The 23,692-nt window shown below is 37.3% G+C and overlaps 1 protein-coding gene across 1 annotated transcript; it reads right to left on the bottom strand.

Annotated features, from left to right (window-relative positions):
* Window positions 1-16,046: 16,046 nt before the first annotated feature.
* Window positions 16,047-16,775, bottom strand: LOC141619499 (uncharacterized). Its single transcript, XM_074436514.1, has one exon. The coding sequence runs from the start codon at window positions 16,773-16,775 to the stop codon at window positions 16,047-16,049; it is 729 nt and encodes a 242-aa protein (XP_074292615.1).
* Window positions 16,776-23,692: the final 6,917 nt, after the last annotated feature.

The following is a 23,692-nucleotide window of genomic DNA, read 5'->3' as shown; positions in this document are numbered from 1 at the left end:
AAACCATTACGACAAGATAAGCATGAAGGGCATGTTAATTCCATGGGAATTAAACGTGTTCCTGAGTTGTAGTACTCTTTTATGGATTAGATTCATTCTCTTTTGTACTCTATACGACATCATCGTTTTGATATTTATATATTTTGTTTTTCATGTGGATTTGTACGACAATTTTGAACACCACAAAGTGAACTGAACAAACATTATATTTTTGGTCCTTAATTGCCCACGTGAGCTGATAACTCTGGCAATTATTTTGTGACGTTGGTTGATGGTGGGTTCAACGAGCCATAAGTCAAACGGTAGACTGACCAATCACAGAGGCGAGTTATACGGATATCTCGTAGGACACAATTGTGACATCGACATGGAGTCCTAAATGTTTTATAACATTCGGTGCCAGGTCGTGGATAGGACCTCCATGGTGATCCTAAGAGTCGATTCTTTTGACTATCGACTGTCTCTTGAGACTAAGGTAGATTTTGGGTGACTTTGGTTTCTTTCTCACGGTCATCCGTAACAGGGGGCCAAGTAGATTTTTTCTGGGTCATTTCATGTTGTGCTTAGATCGGCAGGAGTCGAGTTGAAGGAAATATTCAGCATTTATCAGGTACTCGATATTTCTCAGGGCCACTCGAGGAGCTGTAACTGAAATGCATGGCCATGCTCGAATACGAATTCGTTTTATCAGTTGAGTTACTCTTTAGCCGGGGAAACCACTCTTGATACAGATCGATTGTAAAATACGACCTTTGCGGATCCCGATCTGCAAATTGTTTTACATTGAGTGGGAGAAATTTTAAATGAATATGAGAATCGGTTATCGCACGTACACTTGTACGGATAAGTGGGAGTTTGTTGGAGCCGTGTCCTCCAAATAGTGCGGATAACGTTATTGCACATACACTTGTACGGACAAGTGGGAGTTTGTTGGGGCTGGTGTCCTCTACAGTTAGTGCAATGACATATAAACCTCCAAAAGGATCAAAGGGTATACTTTTGTATTATTATCAGTTGGTCCACGTTTATCAGTAACGGTTGGCTTGCTAGATAAGTTTGACGTTATTGTCATACAGATGGCGGTGATCAACTGGTCCCTAAAAGTCACACCTATAGGATACTTTTGAGAGATGTGACGGTATGAAAATACAGTCATGTTAATGCCTAATTTGACTAAGCAGTTAGTCGGAGTTATTATTGACTAATAATTAGTCAAACGCGATGTTGAGATAATTATTTAATACGGATTAAATAAAAATGGTTAAGACGAATTAAGCGGCTAATTCGTAAATTGAATTTAAACGATTATATTTAATTGATGTATATTGAATTAATTATACAATATTGTCTTTGTCGGACAAGTATTAATATGTCGACTAATCCATGTTACTAGTCGATATTTTAATAACCGATAACCGATGACGATTTATAATAAAATCCCGTCATATACATTTTAGCATTTTCGAGTCGGACCACGAGGTAAAAATAAGGAGGAAGTGGAAAGCCCACTCCCTCCCCAAGGCTCACGGTTTGGACGAAACAAACAAAAGGAGAGAGCCTCTTTCCTTTTGACATGATTCATTCATTTGAATAAAAATTAGGGTTTTGGAGCTCTCTTCTCTAAAATCCTAGATCTCTCATCGAAAAACCTCACAAAAAGGCTCTCTCAATATTGCAAGGCAATTAGAGAGTAATTCTAGCACAAGGGGCATAGTCTCAGACGAGCTTGGGTGCAACGATTAGGAGGAAATCTACTTTGATTTCTGTTCTTAGGCTGAATTTCAAAGGACCCGAGGTTGATTCTTGTTCTTTATCGTTTCTCTATTGTTTTTCGTTTATGACCATAAATCGCATGTTAAACTTACGTTATAGTCCTAAAATTTAAGGGTTTTATACGGATATTCCCTACACTAATTAACTTGTTAATTATTTGTTCTTTAGATCTAGTGCATGAGATTTATAAGAAAACAATGTTCCTCACATTGATTGATGGTTCAAAAATATGGGCACAAGTATGGTCACCTTCCTTCACTTGTTCTTGAGCTAAATATGATGGATGATCCTCCTAAGACTCCAAATATAGAAGCCACTCCAACAAATTGCACCCATGATTAATCCCAAAAATTCCTACTAATATTAACTAGATATGTAGTAGAAATCTAACCTTAATAATACTAATATTTCAAGTATTACTACTTCTAGTAATAGATTGAGTGTATTAGTATTTGAGAGAGTTTTTAGCAATTTGCATGTGAAGGAAAGTTAGAGGATAAACAAGCAAAACCCAACAACATGAAAAATGAGCAACTAATGCTCTATATAGAGAGCCATAAAATCGGTGGCCTTTAGAGCATTAGGAGGAATCGTTTTCATTTGTTTTTACTCATTTGTAAAGTATAGGTAGAGTAGTGTACGAATAGGTATGTTTAAAGCTAGTATGTAGTGTCACTATCAAACTTTAATAAAAAAAAAAAAACAAAGACAAAAGAGCATCTTTTGCTCTTCCATATGGCCGAAAAAATGGAACCATTTTGGTCCATTTTTGCCTTTTGTCATTTGTCCCACAAATGCTTATAAGTCATATGTTTAACTATCTTACATATTTAATTATTAATGTAATCATTTAACACTTAAATATTACAATTAATAATATAATATACACTCTACTTTTTGAGTAGTATACTACCATTATATCAACATATAATGGGTCCCATAATTACTAGTTAGTTAAAATTACAACTTCTTGTAACTTTAAATAACTAATTACCTCTACCTCTAAACTTATATAATACCTCAACTAATTTAGTAAATTAACACTTAATTCCTAAATTAAATCTTATTTAATCACATTACAATAAGACGCAAAATTGCAATCCCATAATTAAGGAATTAATTAATTCGTATCGCATACAATTGATTAAATATCTATTTGGGCCTCATCCTATAGGTGTGACCTAAAGGGATCAACTGACCACCACCGTCAGACGACAGTAATGTCAAACTCTAGTTAGCCAATCATTACCGATTAATGACGGTCAGTCGACTATATAAAGAATCATCCCTCACGTATTCTTAGTATGAGATTTAATTACGATATTCAAATCATGTGATCGCACTATTGTTGAGGACACATTTCCCAACAAATAAGACACATATCTCAATTAGTCATGATAAATGCAAGATTTTGATCAAGTTTTAGCGGAATGTCGATGGAATTTTAGAGAGTTTAGAGAATTTTTGGGTTTTATGAATAATGAATAAACATGGGTTCTGTCGGGTTTTTACTCAGACAGGGACGAACCTAGGAAAAGACGCAGAAGGTGCTGCGCTTATTCCAAGAGTCTCAGCTCTTGCTGCACCTCTTCCTCAGCTTCCCTCCAATTCGATTTTCAAAAATTCGTTACAAGTTCGTTATTCGTGGGCGCATCTTTGATGCGCCTCTTATCCAACACCATATATTGTATATTTGGTCCATTTGATGTTTATTCTTCGTCAGGACCCGTATTTTCGAGCAGACTGTGAATTGTCGCAGTACTTTATCAAGACTTCGCTTGCAGCAACGAGCAGGTTTTCTCCGACGATGTTTCGACACGCCTCAACTATTTCCCATCAAGAGTTTTTGACAGCCGATTGTACCTCTCAAGATATGGAGTTCGCTTGAGACCGACGCGAGCAGATTCCCCTTGCAGTTTCTACTGACGTCCCGCTGCCTTCAATATTATGTTACACTTTGTTCCTCCCAGATGTTCTCACACCAACTACCTATGTTCCTACACTTAGCCTTCGCCGATAGGATCGCCCTCCTTCGAAATCTCTTATTTCCGGGTTCATACGCCCAAAACCTTAGTTACCCTTAGGCCACCTTCTCGCCGATGTTTTCCTTTAGGGTCCCACGCCCCTAGCACAACCTTTATATATACTTTAGGTCCTAGCCTTAGCTCTTATGCTTATCATTAGCTCCTACGCACCTCCGGAAGCATCTCGAAAAAGAAGTCTCAGGTATGGTCTCTTCTTATGGCTGGCGAGCTTCCTTACGTAGTCCAACGGACTTTAAACGACCCTCCCCGAAAGTCGACAGACTCTAAAATGTTCCCGACGACAGGTCCTTGGCTCAGACCCCTTGAGCCACCTCGCGTCGCCATAGTCGTCAGGTTGTAATCTTCGATTTACCTGATAGCTATTCTTTGACTTTCGCCTTGTCCAAGCCTCAGTCAATGTGGGGGCTCTGTAGATACCTCATTTATGCACCTCCCGCAAGCCACCCGGTGAGGATTGGGCCGCATGTTTGGTACACGGAACGATTTATGACAATTCGTAAGTTTATCGTCAAGTGATAGCTCAAATATTTGTGTCTACCCTTTGGTCATCATCTACGCACCATTACGGTCGTTTTGATGGTAATTAGAGTACATTTGGAGTCCGGGCAAAAATCGTCTTCATTTTCAAATAAACCGTTTAAAATGCCGAGTCGGAATGTTCTGAAATGTTCCGGATATTTCTATTCCATATTTTATTGTTTTATGGTTTTGGCAAGATATATCCCGAAATTATATTTTAAACAATAAGGAAGTCGAGATCTACCGCAATTCCATAACAGAAACGCGGAAAATCTTTCTTCCGCAGGAGGAAACTCTTGGGGAAAGGACGCAGCACTTGGTGCGCCTCTTCCAAGAGCCGTTGTGGCTGCTGCGCCTTTTCCCCAACTCCTTTCTGCGTATTTTAAGATCTTTTCGAGATTTGTTTCTAAATTTTTACCGAAACCCTAATTCCTCCGTGTGATTAGTATAAATAGGGACCTTCGTTCCTCGTATTTCTCACGTGAGTGTCCGCCCTTCTCTTCTCCCATTGCATTCTAAGACCGTGCTCTTTGCTTATTGGCGTCTACGTGCTTGAACTTTCGACCACGTAAGCTCGGATCCTTCTGAGTACCGACCTCGTTTTTCTTGACCGACCAATTTGACCAACTCCACTCAATAAATCTAATCAATTTAATTTAATTCCTCTTAAGAGGGCACTTTCATCATACATTCAAGTCGCACATTCACTAATCGTTAACTTAGTCAATCTCGTTTCGTCAAACATGTAAGTCTGAGGGTGTAAGTCCCATGTTTTATTATTGTATAAACTATTTTAAGGTTTACGTCGAAAGCATGTTTAAAACCGATTTATAAACCTCTTTATCAAACCTATTTTCACGGATTAGCAGAGGGCAGACGTCGAGAAGAAATGCAGCAACTGCTGCGCCTCTGCCTGAGGTTGCCGCCGTTTCTGCTTTTCTTCTTCTTCCTCGTCTTTCTGTTAAGTCGTGTTCTTTCGTTTTTCTTTCTTATTTACTTCTTTTTCATTCGTATATAATAATTATAGTCATAATATGTATAATTATCACCTTTAAATTCCAACTTAAATCCCAAGTAATCGATATTTGCGGGTTTTCGTCATTAAAATCACACCCGGATTTTGGAGATTCGATTCATTCATGTCAAATCTCTGGGATTCGACTTTTGTATATATTCATCAGTTTATTGCGTCTTATATTCGCTTCCATCTTAGTAATTTGACCTAAATTAGTTGTAATTAATCTCTTGTTAACCTTTAATTCACTCATAATTAGTCTATAATTTGTTCTAATTCGTTTAAGTTTGTTATTTATTGCTTTTTTGACCAATTTACATGTAAATAACCTGTTAAATCACTTCTACTTGAGTCGAACATTAATAATCGATCATTAAATTCACCAACGCACATTAACAATATGTAGTTCCGGCTTCACAGCCAGAACTCACCTCAGGAACAGACGCAGTGACCACTGCGCCTCTTCCAAGGGACGCGGCTCTGTTGCGCCTGTTCCGGGGTTATTTCTGTCCATGAACTTCCGTTTCTGCTTTGACCTAGTTTATTAGTTTTACGTAATAATCAACTACTAATTGTAATATCACCACTAATCTGCCCTCTTTCTAAGCCTTATTTATTTTCCTTTTCTTTTCTAAAATTATCCGTTTTAGACGTATTTTCGACATAAATCAATTAAACTCATCGTAATCATTGTAATTTTAATTATTGTATTTCATTTATCATACTCTTTATTATCGTATTGTTTGCTTGTTCTCACATGTAATCAACCCTAAACCTCTACTTCGACCCATTGTATGTTAAATTATGTGTTCAGCGACATAGTTTAATTCTCACATGCTTGGATAAATCTATTTGATGTTGCATTGCATGCATATAATCGACAACATATCAAGTCTATATGATTTTTCCTAATCATTAGTAGAGGCCGCTATCGAGGCGGGCGGGATTAGGTGTTCATTCAAAGGACTTCCTAATACGTACCCTCGCCCCTTACTCCAGATCTCTGTGAACATCCGTGTTCATTGGCATCCACGAGAGTCATTCTAGACATAGAATGCTAAGGGTAATGAGTTCTTAGTGTTCATGTCACTACTTTGTGTCTTGACATGGCGCAAAGTATTCGAACGATTTCCAATTTTTGACAATAAATTGGTGGCGACTCCACAAAATGCAAACGCTTGTTTTCCCAAGCGCCCTCGTGGGCCCACCGTGTCCACAAACATGAACACTATAAAATTCGTTACCCTTAGCATTCTATCTCTATAATGACTCTCGCCATACCAATGAACAAGGATGCTCACAGATATCAGGGTAAGGGCTGAGGGTACGTATTAGTAAGGTCTTTATTTGAACAACTAATCCCGCCCGCCTCGATAGCGGCCTCTACTAATGATTAGGGGGGTTATTTATATTCGATATGTTGTCAATTGTATGCATGCTATGCAACAAACATGTATTAAACCTAGCATGTGAATATATAATTTGTCGGTTGACAAGCAATTTAGCACTCAATTGGGGGTCAAAGTTGGAATTTAGGTTGATTTACATGTGAAAAGGCCAGATAAATAAATCATACACGAATGATTTGAAATAAATATAAAAATACAATTACAATAAATTACATGTGAAAAGGCTAGATGAATTTACATCATAAACGTGCTCAAAAAGGATTTTAGAAGTAAAAGAAAATAAATAAAACGAAAGTAATAAGAGAATTGAAGTTTCAAATATAGGAATATACCGGAAATATGGCGATAACACGGATAATAGTTATTTAAAAACCTAAAAGAAACCTTACGTCAAGAGGAGAAAGAATCCATAGATAAAACCAAATTCAGAACAGGCGCATCATCCACTGCGTCCTCTAGAAGAGGCGAATCAGTTTATGCGGCTGTTCTAGAGTTGGATTCTGACCATGAAAGTCGAACTAGTGTTTCAGTTATCATTCGTTGGTTGATTTCAGGGTCGATTATTAGCATATGACTCAAAATATGTGATTTAGATAGAGTATATGCATACAAGGACCATCATAAAGCGATAAAAGGACAAGTTAAATAAGATACAAAGGTGGTTTACAAACCCGATACGTATAGGATGTCGGAAACGGAAAGGTTGAAACTTGAGGTAAGGTTAAGGTAGAAAACAAAAACTAGAGAATTAACATAAAACGATGTTTCAAAACGAGCCTAAAAGACTTGACATGAAAGAATAGAATCTATTAAATTTCAGTTTTGAATAGATGATGAAAGCCCACAATTATAGATTATAAGGGATCTAATGTCGAAAACATTGAAAAGGATTTGATAAAAAAGGGTAATTAGTATAATTTGTCGAAGAAAAGGTATGAGAATTAAAGAACTAAAGAAAACGAAATTTACAGGAAAGCCGAGGAAGAAGAAAAAGTACATCAACTGATAGGAGCCCCTAAAAGAGGAGCAGCAGATGCTGTGACTTTTCCAGAAGGCGCATCAGTTGATGCGATTCTTTCCCATGCCAGATCTATGCGGATTTCGTAAAAAGGGTTTGAAAATACAATTTTGAAAGTGTTTTCGAGCATATTTACGATATAAATTCTTACATTGATATCTACAAAAAAACAAAAGAGAATAAAATTGGGATTCTACACCCTCAGACATACATGTTTGACGAAGTGAGATTAGCTAAGTTGTCGTTAGTGATTGCTCGACTCGATGAAGGATTGAAAGTGCCCTCTTTTGGAGGATTTAGAACAATTGACTAAGGTGATTAAATGGATTTGATCAAGTGGGTCGGACTATGCAACGTGACTTGTACTCAGAATGATCTGATCTTAGGTAATCGAGTAGATCAAGCACGTAAGCGTCGAAAAGCAAGAGCGCGGTCTTAGAATGCAAAGGAGAAGAGAAGGACAGACACTCGCATGAAAAATATGTGTGGCGGAGGCCTCTATTTATACTAATCATGAGGAGGGATTTACGAAAAAGTCGGATTAGAAAAGAAATCCGGAAAGATTCTGGAAACTTCGGAAAAAGCAGCCCAGGAAGAGGCGCAGCAGAAACTGCGACCTTTCTAAGAGGCGCAGCACCTACTACGTCATCTCCTGAGGGCTTTCTTTCTGAGCAAGAAAGATTTACGTGTGGACCAAACCACCCGCGCACCGTGCACCCGCGCGTTGGTAAGATTTTGAGGCGGCGGCACTTCTCCCACAGAACTTTGGTTGGACAAAGAATGTCATGGGCCGTTACCGATTTTAAATGCATTGAAACCGGTGAAAGGTTTGAGCAAGCCTCTATTTGTGGAGTCGCCACCATTTTTATGAAAAATTAGAACCGTTCGAATACTTCATGCCATGTCAAGACACAAAGTAGTGACATAAACACTAAGAAATTTGTTACCCTTAGCATTCTAGACTATGTCTAGAACAATGTTGTCAGGATCGAGATTCTACTTTGGATCGATGGGGAGGGTAGGATCGGATCGGTAGAATCGGATCGTAGAATCGCAAGATTCTACAAACTCACTAAATATAATTTTTTACTTGGTAAAAACATATAATTGAAAATCAAAACACTTATTTATTAATATTTATTCATAAAATATTGGTAATTAATGATTTTAGTATCATTGTATGAACAACTTACACGAAATTTGGGTTTTACGGTGTCATTATATAAAAATATATATTAATTTTTTTATTATGGAATCGGATCGTAGGATCGTAAAATCGTAGGATCATATTATGATCCCATCTCTTGAAATTTTCAAATTAATAGGATCGTAAGATTCTACAACTATGATAGAATCGTAGGATCCAGGATCGGTCAAGCATTTTTGGATCGTAAAATCGTAGAATCGTTGGATCGAATCGCGATTCTGACAACAATGGTCTAGAATGACTCTCGCGATGCCAATGAACACGGAAGCTCACATTTATCTGAGTAAGGGGTGAGGGTATGAATTAGAAAGCTATTTCTTTGAACATCTAATCCCCCCCGCCTCGATAACGACCTCTACTAATGATCAGGGAAGTTATTTATATTTGATATGTTGTCAATTATATGCATGCTATACAACATCCATGTTTAAACCTAGCATGTGAATATATACTATGCCGGTTGACAAGCAATTTAGCACTCAATTGGGTTAAAGTAGGAATCTAGATTCGTTACATCTGAAAATCCAAATAAATAAATCATACAAGATAAATGATATAAATTATAAAGAAATAAGAAATAAATTAGAAGGGATATTTGAATTTACATCATAAATACACTCTGAAGGATTGATTTGAAAAGAAAACAAAATAAAAGAACTAAAATGAGATAAAATATGGAAAGATGTCGAATTATGGGGTGATAATAAGGAAAATAGTCGATTAAAGGCCTAATTAGATACCCTACGTCAAAGCGAGACGAGTTCAGAGGCAGAAGCCATCTTAGAACAGGCGCGGCATGAACTGCGTCCTCTGGAAGACGCGCATCAGTTCATGTTACACACCGCGTTAATGCGAAAAATATAAGTAATAAATTTAAGCGGAATATATGAAATTTTTTAAAAAAATTTATTACTAGTCAAAGTTTAACATGCGTGAGTCACTAATAAAATGAAACAAGTGCAACGATAAGCAAACTTAGGTTATTATAAAGTAAACCAAGTCTAGCAATAAAGGGGGAAAAGATATCCCACGAATAAAAAGTCGCAAATGTGAGTCTAAGCATAACGATACACAAAAATCCAACGGTTAAGGTACTCGCTAGCTCACACATGCCTTCACCCCAAATAAGTACCGATCTGCAACCTGTTCATTCATTAAAAATGAATGCCATAGTCAGTGGGGAGTAACTAAGGGTTCTCCAAGCCATACTATATCAAAATGAACATAAAAAAGAACTCAAGTAAGGCAAGGCATAATAAATATGGGATACAATTCTCTTGAACAAATAAGCATGGGATAATTCATGTTAGAATAATAGGATAAAGCGAGATAGGATAGCAAATGAGCATGTCATAGGCATATTTAAATAAGTGAAGTAAAGGAAAGAACATAGATACGGTTAGTTAATCACAAGCACGAATTCCAATGAAATGTGACATATGCAACTATTTAAATTATACAAAACTAGTACTTAAGTCATGTGAGATAGATGAACTAGTAGTCAATCATCGCAATACATATATTTAAAAACCATAGCCATTACTTTGGAAATCATCAAACAAACATACATTGCACGGGACGTGGCTGTTAACATCACATGCACACTCATGTCTTGCATCTCACCATGAGAACGGATGGAAGCATCAATCCCGGTGATCGTATCGCAACTAGAAGGCTTGCATCTCACCTCTAGTGTCCAATAAGACCAAGACTCTTACATTCAAGCACATAAGAGGTAAACTCTCGTGAGAAAGACATATGCCGATGACCATAAACAAGCAACACATTTACTACTCTTAGACTAAATTTTCCTAGGAAAAGACTAAGATATAACTCACTTGCCAGAACAGCTCAAGTGACCAAAACCGTACTTGCCAGAACAACACAAGCATCACAAATCATACTTGGCAGAACATCACAAGTAGCCAAAATCGTACTTGCCAAAACAGCACAAGTAGGCCAAACCCATAATTGCCAGAACAACACAAGTAAGGCGCAAATATAAGTCAAGCAAGAAGGCATAACATTATGGCAATTTCACAAGAGTACGACTCATTAGCAGTAGTTACTAAGAATAAATCACTCATACTTGAATTATGATGAAAACATGAAAATGAGCAAGTAATAAACCGTAAATGAAATATACTATGTCATTTCATGCTTGTATAACATGGCTAAACATTGTACATCATATTTATAAGTTACTTGAGCTTAAAATAGAACCTGTGATAACAAATGAATTAAGTGATACGAATTACGAGGCAACGTTTGCTCGGCTTGACTCATTAAGCTCTCGAGCCGAGCCCGAGCCCGATCCGAGCTCACACGAGCCGAGATTTGACCGAGCCGAGCTCGAGTTGCTCGCGAGCTGTCTCGTCTCATTAACAACCCTAGTTCCGATAATCACATTCTTCGTTTCACGTAAAATTACATATTAATTATTCAGTTTGTTAGTTTTACATGTGCCTAGTTCCGGTAATCAGTTCGAATGAAACGCAATTCAGTGTTTGCCCAAAAGGCCAAAATCATATATCGTCCAAAGAGGTACCTTGGGTGGTGGTGGGCCACCTTTAAATGAGATGGTTATGATCTATATTAATGTGAATTGAACTCATTGTTTCCTAATAGGTTTTTCTCACTACAAACAACAACAATAACAACAACAACAACAACAACAACAACAACAACAACAGCAACAACAACAACAACAACAACAACAGAGCCTTAATCCCAAAATGATTTGGGGTCGGCTGACATGAATCATCCTTTGGAACCTTCCATGGGTGAACGCACCCTTCAAAATGCGAATAGAAAATGAAAAACAAAAGAGAGAGCGAAAATGTAATGCAAAGTCAAGGTAAACTTACAAGTTTTAAAATCGAATTCCGGATATGGTAGTCTCTAAGTATTTTAATACATAAAAATTGTATGATGATTAAAATATTATTTAGTTTAGAAAATATATAGGTAAGAAGTTTATAACTCAAACTCACATCACATGCGATATTAGTTAGAAGAAATATTTTGATTTTTGACGATTGAAGGAGTTCGGCCAACATTTTGATTTTTGACGATTGAAGGAGTTCGACCAAGATTAGGATTTCCTTAAATTGACCAGGCATGCAGTTTCGATAAGCATTGACTGAGTATATAAAATAATCATTTTATAGAGTTTTACAAAATTATTCCCTTCGTCCCAATCATATTTTAATTAAAGACAAATAAATGATTAGAATGGACGAAATATTTGATTAGCTATGCATGCATTTGTTAAAGACTATGGTTCTTTTTTTCTTCTTTTTTTGAGGGGATTAAAGCCTATGTTTTTTTGTTAAAAAGATTATTTGTTCTTTACACAATGCATACATATAAGTGCGGAGGTAAGTTGTTTGATATTAATATTAAATTCAATGTGGATTACTAATATACAGTTTTCTTAATTTTGAAATCGATTGGTATTTAATATTTTTCAGGGAGTAATGACAAGCTATCAGTAATTAGTTGATGTCATATACCATCGTTATATAAATAAAACGGTATATTTAATATATGGCATTTTACTTTTATCTAGGCCTGCTTTTGACTTTAATATTTAAAAAAATAAAATTGTTCTGTTTTTTTTAAATGATACCATTAAATTCCTTATGAAAAACTCCAGTGTGAATTGTGTCGACAAAATAATCTACCATTTCTATAATTATTAAAAGATTATATTTTCTTTAGGTTTTAGGTAACCAAATAACATTTTTTTTTTTAAATATGTGAATCTTTACCCTAAAGTTGTATGGAATGACATTATTTAAAAACCGTGCATCGCACGGGCCTTAAATCTAGAATTAACTAAACCAGGAATAAGAAAGATCCTCCGTGGGAATTAGCAGAAAACAGAACTCGGGAAGAGGCGCAGGAGGAGCTGCGACACTTCCATAGGGCGCAGCAGTTGTTGCGTCGTCTCTTGGGCTTGTCTCTTCCTAAGCAGAATTAGGAATGGCCGAATAGTATAAATAAAGGACTCGTGTTAGCTTCTATTCTCACAATTCTCCCTTCTATTAGTCTGTAGCTCATCAAATACATAAAATCTCTCTAATAAAATATATTTTCAAAAAAAATGGATGCCTTTGAATCCCGACTCAAAGAATGGAAAAACGAGTTTTCGAACGTTAGAAGCAAGACATGGGTGCTTTTAACATTAGATTGATCATTAGTTTTAAGCAAGTAAAAATGATAATACCGTTCCTTGATGCTTGTCTTGAATAATAGGACCCCGATTTTCATGTATTTGCCACTCCTGGAGGAAAAATATGTCCTTTTCCCGAGGATCTTCCAGCGGTTGGAGGGTGGGATGTAGAAAGTCTTCTGGCCTTACCATCTAGCTGCCAAGGATATAAGAATAAATTTAGGAACCTTTTAGGATTGACCAAGGCTAAGGTGGATCGACTTGTGACCTCTAAGGGTGTAAGAATGTTCGACCTTGTAGACCGTTTCATAGATAGGGAAGACCCTACCATTTCCTATGCGGCGAGGCATAAAGGCTTTGGATTTTGCCTTCTTCACTGCTTTGTCTTAAAATGCCACGTTGATACGGAAATGAGAGGTGACCAGCGATTCTTAGGTATTATCGAGCAAATGAAACTGCGCAAAAGCCCAGTTTGCTTGGTATTAGAGGAGGCCATCTAAGGGCTGGATTACCGAAAGGCGAACCGTGAGCTTCCCTATCTAGGGAGTCCTATCATTTTACAGGTAAAAATGACCCCGCTTTTTTTTATTGCTCTGTTTCTTCGTTCGGCCGTGCGCCATTTTCATTTCTTTTTTTTCGTTGTTTTTTTTTTTTTTGGCCGCGGGTCACATAAGACGGATGGATACTAACGCTTGTCCCATTTGTGGATTTGGCTTATGGAGAGAGTGCAATTGATTGAGCCCCTGACGTGCTTGGATATCAATCACGATCGATCGTGATGAGGACAAGGCAATACAAGGTGGACTTTACATGAGTGTGCAACTATTGGGAGAACAAGTTAAGGAGCGGAGGCGGTCCCATGATTAGATAGATCGTCCCTTGGTGGCATCTTAGAGCTGGCTTGGAGTTCATGGTCAACACATTCCCGGAGAGGTTGATGAGGCAAGTGGGCTTGAAGTAGAAGATTCTGATGCTTGACACCGTACCATAGACAACACTGGCGCATTCCTCCGAGTCTTGTCAAGAATGGGCAAAGGCTTGCACCTGGGAAGAGCATGAGAAGCTAAGGAAGCATGAGCCGATTGACAACAAGATTCGCGAGGTGGTGAAAGAGAACCGGAAATACTTGACTGAAGGTGAAGAAGATGCTGGATTCGGAATTGTCTGCCCGAAGAAAAAACCAAAGAATGCTTCCTTTGAGAGGATGGTCATTGATCGGAATGGAAAGACTAGGCCTCGAGAAAGACAGTTGGTGATTAGGTCAGAGATAACGCAAGAGCGCCCCCCTCGAGGTCGAGATAAGAAATAGGACAAAAATGACAAAGGCAAGGTGAAAATAGAAGAGTAGAAATAGCCTTAATCTTTATTAGTATTTATTATTATTGTTGTTTGTAATAAACGGCGGGTTTTAGAATCCTAGCCTAGCATTTACTTCATCATTTATTATTTGAAGTATTATTTGACGTATTATTATAATAAATAAATAAACTGGTTATTTTAGTTAGAAACTTTAAATCGATTCCCCTTATTTATTATTTTGAATTTCAAGTGCCAAAGCAATGGTCCTTCTATTTAAATTTTTTGGATTAAAAATAAATCGTGTTGTATCCTGTGAAGGATTGCCTACGTATTCATTGAAAATTAAATCAAACCCAGAATGTAGTTCGAAATAGAAAATGTAAAGGAATAAATGTTCAAAGCAAGAGCTTAAAATGGACGTAGGGAATAAGCATGGTGCTTTACTTACTCCTAAAGATGCAATTAAGTTATTTGATGATACTGAGGACAAAGAAAAAATGTCAAAACGCAAGAGCGAGATAACACAAATTTTGAGGCCGGTCGGGGCCGTGTATAACGTGTCATAGGAGCGGCATGTGGATCACGTGTGGCGCGTTTTTAAACCTATTCTAAGGGTAATATCTCTAAAGTTGGTCTAGATTAGTCGGATTTAAAAACTCATTCCCGTCTAGTTCTGTAATACTAACCGCACCCCTGAGCGTATAAATTTGACTAGGTAAAGCCTGGCCCAATTAGGCTTGAATTTCCCCCTTGGGTCGACTTGAAGAAGATCTCGGACAGATTTAAGCACTAGATCTCCCTCTCTATGTTTCGGGGTTTGACTTTCTTGTCGAAAGCTCTTCAAATTCATGCTTAATATGTCTGGACATTATGTAAGTCACGTAATCTTCGTTAGTCCAAGAGGACGAGTTATTCATATCTATCCCTATTCCATTATGATTCCGGGATTTGGCTTTCGAGTAGAATGCGCAGTGACGGGATTTCTAGCTTTACTAGTTTTATGGCTTCCATATCATATGTTAAATAGAAAGGAGTAGCTCTAATGGGCATCCTGATTGAGGTTCGATATTCCCATAATGCAATGGGTATCTTGTTAGGCCAGTCACGATAGTAGTCGATCATTTTCTCGAGGATCATGACGACATTATTGTTTGCTGCTTCCACTGCACCGTTAGTTTGAGGTCGATATGGTGAATAGTGATGATGCTTAATTTTATATTTGGCCATTAACTGTTCAATTTCAACTTGGAAATGGAACATGTTATCACTGATTATCTCATGTGGGCACCCATATCGACAAATGATATGGCCTTGTATGAACTTAGCCACATGCTTGTATGTTAGAGCAGTATAGGACACTTCTTCTACCCATTTTGTGAAGTAATCAATGGCCACCAAAATGAAACAATGACCTCCCGTTCCGGCTGGAGTGATCTTCCCGATGATGTCAATTCCCCAAGAAGAAAATGGCCAAGGAGATGTCATCGTGTATAATAGGGATGGTAGGACGTGTTGCACATTCGCGAAGATTTGGAAATTTTTGCAATGTCTTACGTATTTGATGAAATCTGTTTCCATCGTCGTCTACTTGTAGCATAGACGCATGATTTTCTTTGCCATCATTAGTCCACTTATATGAGGACCGCATTCCCCACAGTGGACTTCTTCCGTAAATTTCATTGCTTTTAAATGATCAAGGCAAAGCAAAATGACGCCGTGTGGTGTTCTCTTATATAACTCTCCTTGATTCAGGACATATTGAGATGCCAGTAAACGTATTGCTTGTTGTCCCCTCCTGTCCATATCTGGCGGGTATTTGCCATTGAGCTTGTAATTCAAAATTGCTTGGTAACAAGACTCCTCTTGATTTTCGTTTTCATAGGTAAGACAGTGGACATAAGCCAGTTCGGACCGTCGCTCGATGCACAATGGCATTTCCATCACGGTGTCGGGCATGTTGATCAAGGATGTATGTTTTGTAAGAGCATCTTCAAACTGATTTTCTTCTCGAGGTAGATGCAAATAGACAATGTGGTCGAAGAATTGAGCGACTTGATCTATCCTGGATTGATATGGTGCAAGGCTTTCACTCCGAATTTCCCAAGATCCGGTAATTTGATAGATCCCTAAATTGACCGATGTTTGTAAACCAATGAGCCTGGCCTCATATTCTGACGCGTTATTAATTACCTCGAAGTCGAGTTTAACAGAAATCAGTGTATGCACGCCTTCATGAGAAATGAGCAACACTCTTATAACGTACCCTCTGATATTGGAAGCCCCATCGAAATAGAGGATCCCATGATTCCACATTGGCGTATAGGATGTCTTCATCTAAAACGACCATGTATATATTATTTGGGTATCATGGATTGGGTTGTCTGCAAAGAATCCGGCTACCGCTCGTCCTTTAATGACCTTCAAAGGTACATATTTGAGATCGAACTCCAAGAGCATTGAAGTCCATCTTGCTAAACGCCCATTTTGGACGGGTTTTTCGAAAATGTACTTCATAAGGTCTCATATTTTTAGAACTTCTTGCAAAGGTAGTAGATAGCTCTTTCTTCTTTCCCGACGTTCTGCGCGAGCATACCCCTCATGGTTGTTTCTTTAACTGTGAGGTACAGAGATAAAGGCTGGTCATTCTACGGTGGCATTAAAACTGGTGGCTTAGCCAAGATCTCCTTGATTCAGTGAAATGCCTTTTGACAATCATCGTCCTACACAGTGTGGTCCGTCTTCTTGTGCTTCTTAAATATGGGTTCACATATCATAGTAAGCTTTGAAATGAAGCGACTTATATATTATACCTTGCCTTAGAAACCTTGTTGGACCATATAGCTTATATGTTTATGTTTTGATGATGTCAAGGTGTTTTACATTTTATATACTTGTTGCGTGTAATAGTTTGTTGAGTATCTTAGAACTAACCTATTACGATCAACAAAGAGGATAGTGACAATTGCATGAGAAGTTCAAACCTTCGTTCAAGATCAAACAATTCAAGATTCATTCAAGTATCATGTGAAGACGAAGTTCGTTTAATGATTAAACAAGCTTGGATGATGACGTAGCCTATACTCGAAGATCTCCTTGAAGATTAGAATAGTATAGGTGATTATCTCATAATGGTAAACAAGAATGAGTTTCTTGATTAGTAAAGTTATAGTTTTGCAGCTATAACCTTACTAGTAAAAGAGCTCAATGTTATAGCTCTTCTACTATAACATTGAAATGCTGAGTTTTTATACACGACTTATAAACGTTTCGAAAATTGTTTAAACTTTATCTTAAATGTTTTAATGAAAGTATTTATTTAATAAAGCCCGGTTTAGTGAGGAGTCCGGTTTTATGGTAAGCGTTAATTGGTGGTTATGTCGGATCAACTTATGGGTTGGACTTTACTACTAGTTAGGGTTTCCATATAGCCTCTCTTAAAACCTAAATTCTAGTTATATATTAAGATTATGGTTTGCACGATTCACGAGCTTATGGGCCGTGATATGTCGTGTTGCCTAAGAGATATTAGGTAAAGATTTTATTCTATAATAAGATCTTTACATATCTTATATATCTTACTTAATATATTTGTTTATGGTAAAAGATATTCTTGATTTAGGAAATCTTATCATAATCTTAGAATTTATAGTAAAGATAATATTTAGAAAGATTATATTCTATCTTTTAGAATATTCTTTATTATCTTTTAAGGCTTTTAGGAAAGAGATAATAAGAAGATATAATTTGTAATTATATCTTATTATTTCGGCTTTTAGGGTTTGTATAGAAACCGTGTAGCCTACCTCTTCCTTGCCTATAAATACTTTGCTATTTACAACATCTAAGTTAGAGACCTTAAGCATAAAAATTGTTTTCATATTTAAAAAGCAAACCGTGTGTTTTAAGCAGAAAAACCGATTTGCAATTTTGAAAGGTCGTGTGTCACAAAACTCGCATACTCGTTCTTCATTTATCGTTATAAGATAATAATGCTTAGTTGATTTCTTAACTTGTTCATTAACGTGAACCTTTGTTAGAATCATTAGTGCTTTCTTATTAGCGTAAGTTAGTCACTCGAGTATTTAACGGTACTCATTGAGTTACAGCTAGAGTTAGTTGTACGAGTTGGGTTAGTAAATTTGTAATCCGTAGAAAGATACTAAATTTATTAATCGAGAATAGTGGACGTAGGTTTCGACTTGTGAAACTGAACCACTTCAAAAATCCGTGTGTCTCTTCTTCTTTCGTTTGTTTCGTTTATTTTGCTTACAATCGTTAGTTGATTAGTTAAAGTTTAACCAATAAACTTTAAATAATCAATTACATACGCACAATCGAAAAAGCTTTCAAAAGTTTTAAATCCTCAATTCACCTCCCCCTCTTGAGTATTTTGGATCAATAGACTCTTCAATTGGTATCAGAGCCTCGTGCTCTTGATTGCCTAACCGCAAAGAGGCTGGTCTATCTTGTTTTTCATTTATCTTATTGTTTTATATTCCGCTGCCTATCACGTGATAAATGGATTCCAAATATCTCAAGTGTCCCGTCTTTGATGGGAAAAATTACGGATTGTGGAAAAACATGATGACTCACTATGTGAAAGGACACGATTGGGAGTGCTGGAGGATTATTCAAAACGGACCGCACAAAATTCTTGTTGCATCCGAGGAAGGCACTACCTATGAAAAGAAATAAGAGGACTATGTCGAGGCCGACTACAAGAAGGCCGAGAAAAACTCCAAAGCAATAAGTCTTCTGCAGAACGGAATGACTTCCAGTGAGTTTGATCGGTTCTCTTCATGCTCCACGGCCAAGGTGATATGGGATGGGCTCGAATTAGCTTATGAAGGTACTTCCATTGTTAGGAAGCACCGAATTGATTTGTTTATGCAAAAATATGAGCTATTCATCATGGAGCCTAATGAGTCTCTAGATAGTATGTCCGCAAGGTTTTCAAGTATAATAAATGAATTAAAAAAATTAGGTAGGAAATTCTATACCGAGGACATTGCTAGAAAGGGTCTTAGGCGCCTTACTAAGAAGTGGCGTGCTAAGGTCACCGCAATGGAGGAATCACGAGATCTTGAAACCTTATCCTATCAAGAACTCATTGGTGCTCTCATGGCCTATGAAATTACTCTTAACAAAGACGACGCTGAACCAAGTCGCAATAAGAGTATGGCCTTAAAGAGCGAAGAAGTGGACTCTGATCTAGAGGATGAAACTGTCTTGTTTGCACGACGTTTTAAAAATAAAATTTTTCGAAATAAACAAACAAAATCATCCTATAACAACAATAACAACAAGTCATTCATCAAAAAGGTTAATGACTCAAAGTCGTCCTTCGCAAATAGAGGTTGCTTCAAGTGTGGAGAATCCGGACATATGATCAAGGATTGTCCAACATGGGAGACGATAAAGGACAAGACGAAACGTGAGAAGACAAAGAGAGAATTCAAGCAAGTTCTGATGGCTTCGTGTTGGGGAGACCTTGACTCAGAAGATGATGAGGAATCTGAAGACGACGAAGTAGCAAACCTTTGTCTCAGCAGTGTTAGTCTTGACTTAATTTCCGACAGTGACGATGAAAGCACAAATTCTCATTCAAACTATTGCATTCTTGGAGAATCAGACGAAGACGACGATGAAGAGGTAAGTTATCTTGAGCTTAAGAAACGTGTTAGGAAATTGTCTAAAAGTGCTTTAATTGAATTCTTTGAACAATCTCTTGATAAGTGTCACGAACAGGATTTGGAATTGAAAGATCTAAAGGAACAGATTCCCGAAATCGCGAAAGAGAATCATACTCTCAAGACTAAAGCTAAAAAGTTGAAATCTAAAGTTATAGCTGAGAAAGCTACAACATTAGATTCTACTATGGCTGAAAAGAAGGAATTAGAGTCCAAAGTTATAGCTAATGAAGCTATAACTTCCGACCTAAAGCTTAACATCAAGCACCTTCAAGCCAAAGTTATAGCTAATGAAGCTATAACTTTAGAACTTAGAAAAATCAAAGAACTCTTGGAAACTAAGGTCACATCTAATGAAGAAGTGATCTTGGATCAAAAGAAAGAGATAGATTCTCTTTCAAAGCAATTGAAAGAATATAACCCCCGATATGATCAATGTTAAGAAACACCACACCGATGTTGTGTTCATTCTTAACAAACGATTCCAAGACTTTCGTGAAAACTTTAAAAAGGACAATGAAGTAGATCACACGAAATGTCAAGAGGAAATTAAAACTCTAAAAGACCTTCTTCTACACGCTAGAAAGGTCCATGACAAGTGGGAAGGTAGCACAAAAGTCCTAAACTTCCTAACCGAACAATCTGACAATAATATGAAGATGAGTTTAGGACATGAGTGCTACAGTCGTAGAGATCACTCCAAATGCAAATCAACACCTTCGGATTTTAATTTTAGAAAAAGGAAGTATGCTGATCTTCCTGAATACTTGATTTTCAATTACTGTGGTCATACGGGTCATATCCAAATCAATTGTGTCAAAAAGGCTCATGATTTACGAAAAAATGCCGAACATGCCAAAACTGTTGACACAGTTGTCAAGGATAAGGAAATCCCCACTAACGAACCTAACGAAGAAAGGAACAATAAATTTCGTTGGTTCTATGACATGGCCTTTGACTACTCTAAGAAACCTAGCACTTCACAAAGCCCTTGTAAATCTCAACCCAGTAAACCTATTCACAAGGCAATGAGTCAAGAGAGACCTAGAGAAATTCCTAGACCTAGAGAAAACCCTAACCCTAGAACTCCTCCCAAGCCAAACAAACCTAAAGTTAGAAAAAAGGTCATTAGACGTATTTGGGTTCGAAAGGACTTATTATTTAGATTAACTAATCATAAGGGACCCAACTTAGCTTGGGTACCTAAAAACTGTATCTAATCCTTTTTGCAGGAAGAAATGAAAGAAAACAATCAATGGTATCTTGACAGTGGATGTTCAAGACACATGACCGGAGATAAGAATTTGTTTCTTTCACTCAAGCCCTTCAATGAAGGAAAAGTAACGTTCGGGGACAATAAAAAGGGAAAAGTTATTGGCGTCGGGAAAATCGGAATCTCCAAGTCTCACGCAATCAGTGACGTTTACCTAGTGGATGGTCTAAAACATAATTTGCTAATCATATCTCAACTATGCGACAAAGGTAACAAAGTAGTTTTTCATACTGATAGTTGTCGCATTATTATTGAAGGAACTAGCAACGTTATTCTTGAAGGCCACCGAAAAAGGAATGTTTATATGGTAGATTTAAATACTGTGCCTACTAACTCCTTTTCGTGTGTAAAAGTTACACTTGATGATCCTTGTTTATGGCATAAACGGTTTGGTCACATTAGCTCACTAACCTTGAACAAGCTGCCAGAACAAAAATCCCTCGATCCAGGGACAAAAGTGCTCGATCGAGGAACAAAAGGGCTCGATCGACTGAACTGCAAGTCGATCGAGAGGATTACCAAACAGAAAGTGCTTGATCGACTAAACTGGTGGTCGATCGAGTACTTTTATCAGCAAATCTGCTTTCGATCGAGTACGAGGACATCTCGATCGAAAGCGATGTGGTTTTGAAAGTGGTCGATCGAGTGCAGCAAGGACTCGATCGAGTAAAAACAAGACAGAAAAACCACTCGATCGATTAAAAACTTGCTCGATCGAGTACAAAAGTTTCTGGAAATGCAAAACCCTCGTGAAAACTGTTTTGACGAAACAAAACAACTTCAATTTAGATCAAAACGGCATCAAAACAATCTAACAATTTGATAAAACTTGACATATTGTTATAATCTCCGTATAAAATAACAATATGTAAAAGAACAAAACGGAAAAGGTGAATCAACCGTGTAAAACATGTCACGGTTTCAACAAAAACGCAACATCCGTGTATACAAGGCACGGATTTCGAGACAAAAACTACCGTTTCAAAATCGTTTTATGAAAAATCACAATGAAAATTTACGTGGCCTCGCTCTGATACCACTTGTGGGGTAATATCCGTATAAGACCCTTTAAATTTAGGACTATAACGTAAATTTAACATGTGAAATATGGTCATAAACGAAATACAACAATGAAACGATAAAGATAAAGAATCAACCTCGGGTCCTTTGATGCACGGCGTAAAGAATGAGAAATCAACGAGAGATTCCCTCCTAATTGTTGCACCCAAGACCGTCCGAGAAATGCCCTTGTGCTAGAACGTGTTCTCCGATTGTCTTGCAATATTGGGAGAACTTGATGTGAGTTTTTCTCGAGATGTGAGATCTCAGTTTCAGAGAAAACTTAATCTCCAAAACCCTAATTCTTTTTCACTAATGATGATTAGGTTAAACAGAAGGAGGAGCTCTCCTTTTGTTCTCCTAATTTCGGTTTGGCCGAGTGGATCAAGGAGGGAATGGGCTTCCGTTTTCTCCTTACGTTCAACTCGTGGTCCGAGGCTAAAATGTATACGACGCGGTATATATTATAAACTGTCATCGGTTATCGGATATTAAAACATCAACTAATAACACGGATTAGTTGAATTATTAAAACATGTCCGACAAAGACAATATTGTATAATTATATTCAATATACATTTAATTAAATATAAAACGCTTATATTCAATTTTACGAATTAACCGTTTAATTCGTCTTAGCCATTATTATTTAATCCGTATTAAATAACATATCTCAACATCACATTTTGACTAAATATTAGTCAAATAACTCGACTAACCGGTTAGTCAAAATTGGCATCTACATGACTGTATTTTCATACTGTCACGTCTCTCAAACGTATCCTGTAGGTGTGACTTTTAGGGACCAGTTGATCACCGCCATCTGTATGACAATAACGTCAAACTTATCTAGCAAGCCAACCGTTATTGATAAACGTGGATCAACTGATAATAATACCAAAAGTATGCCCTTTGATCCTTTTAGAGGTTTATAAGTCCTTGCACTAACTGTTAAGGACACCAACCCCAACAAGCTCCCACTTGTCCGTACAAGTGTATGTGCAATGACGTTATCCGCACTAACTGGAGGACACAAGCTCCAACCAACTCCCACTTGTCCGTACAAGTGTATGTGCGATAACCGATTCTCATATTCATTTAAAATTTCTCCCACTCAATGTAAAACAATTTGCAGATCCGGATCCGCAAAGGTCGTATTTTACAATCGATCTGTATCTAGAGTGGTTTCCCCGACTAGAGAGTAACTT

The sequence above is a fragment of the Silene latifolia genome, chromosome X, assembly GCF_048544455.1.
Source record: "Silene latifolia isolate original U9 population chromosome X, ASM4854445v1, whole genome shotgun sequence".
Lineage (NCBI taxonomy): Eukaryota > Viridiplantae > Streptophyta > Magnoliopsida > Caryophyllales > Caryophyllaceae > Silene > Silene latifolia.
The sequence above is the reverse complement of the archived record's forward strand: the minus strand, read 5'-3'. Positions and strand labels throughout refer to the sequence as shown.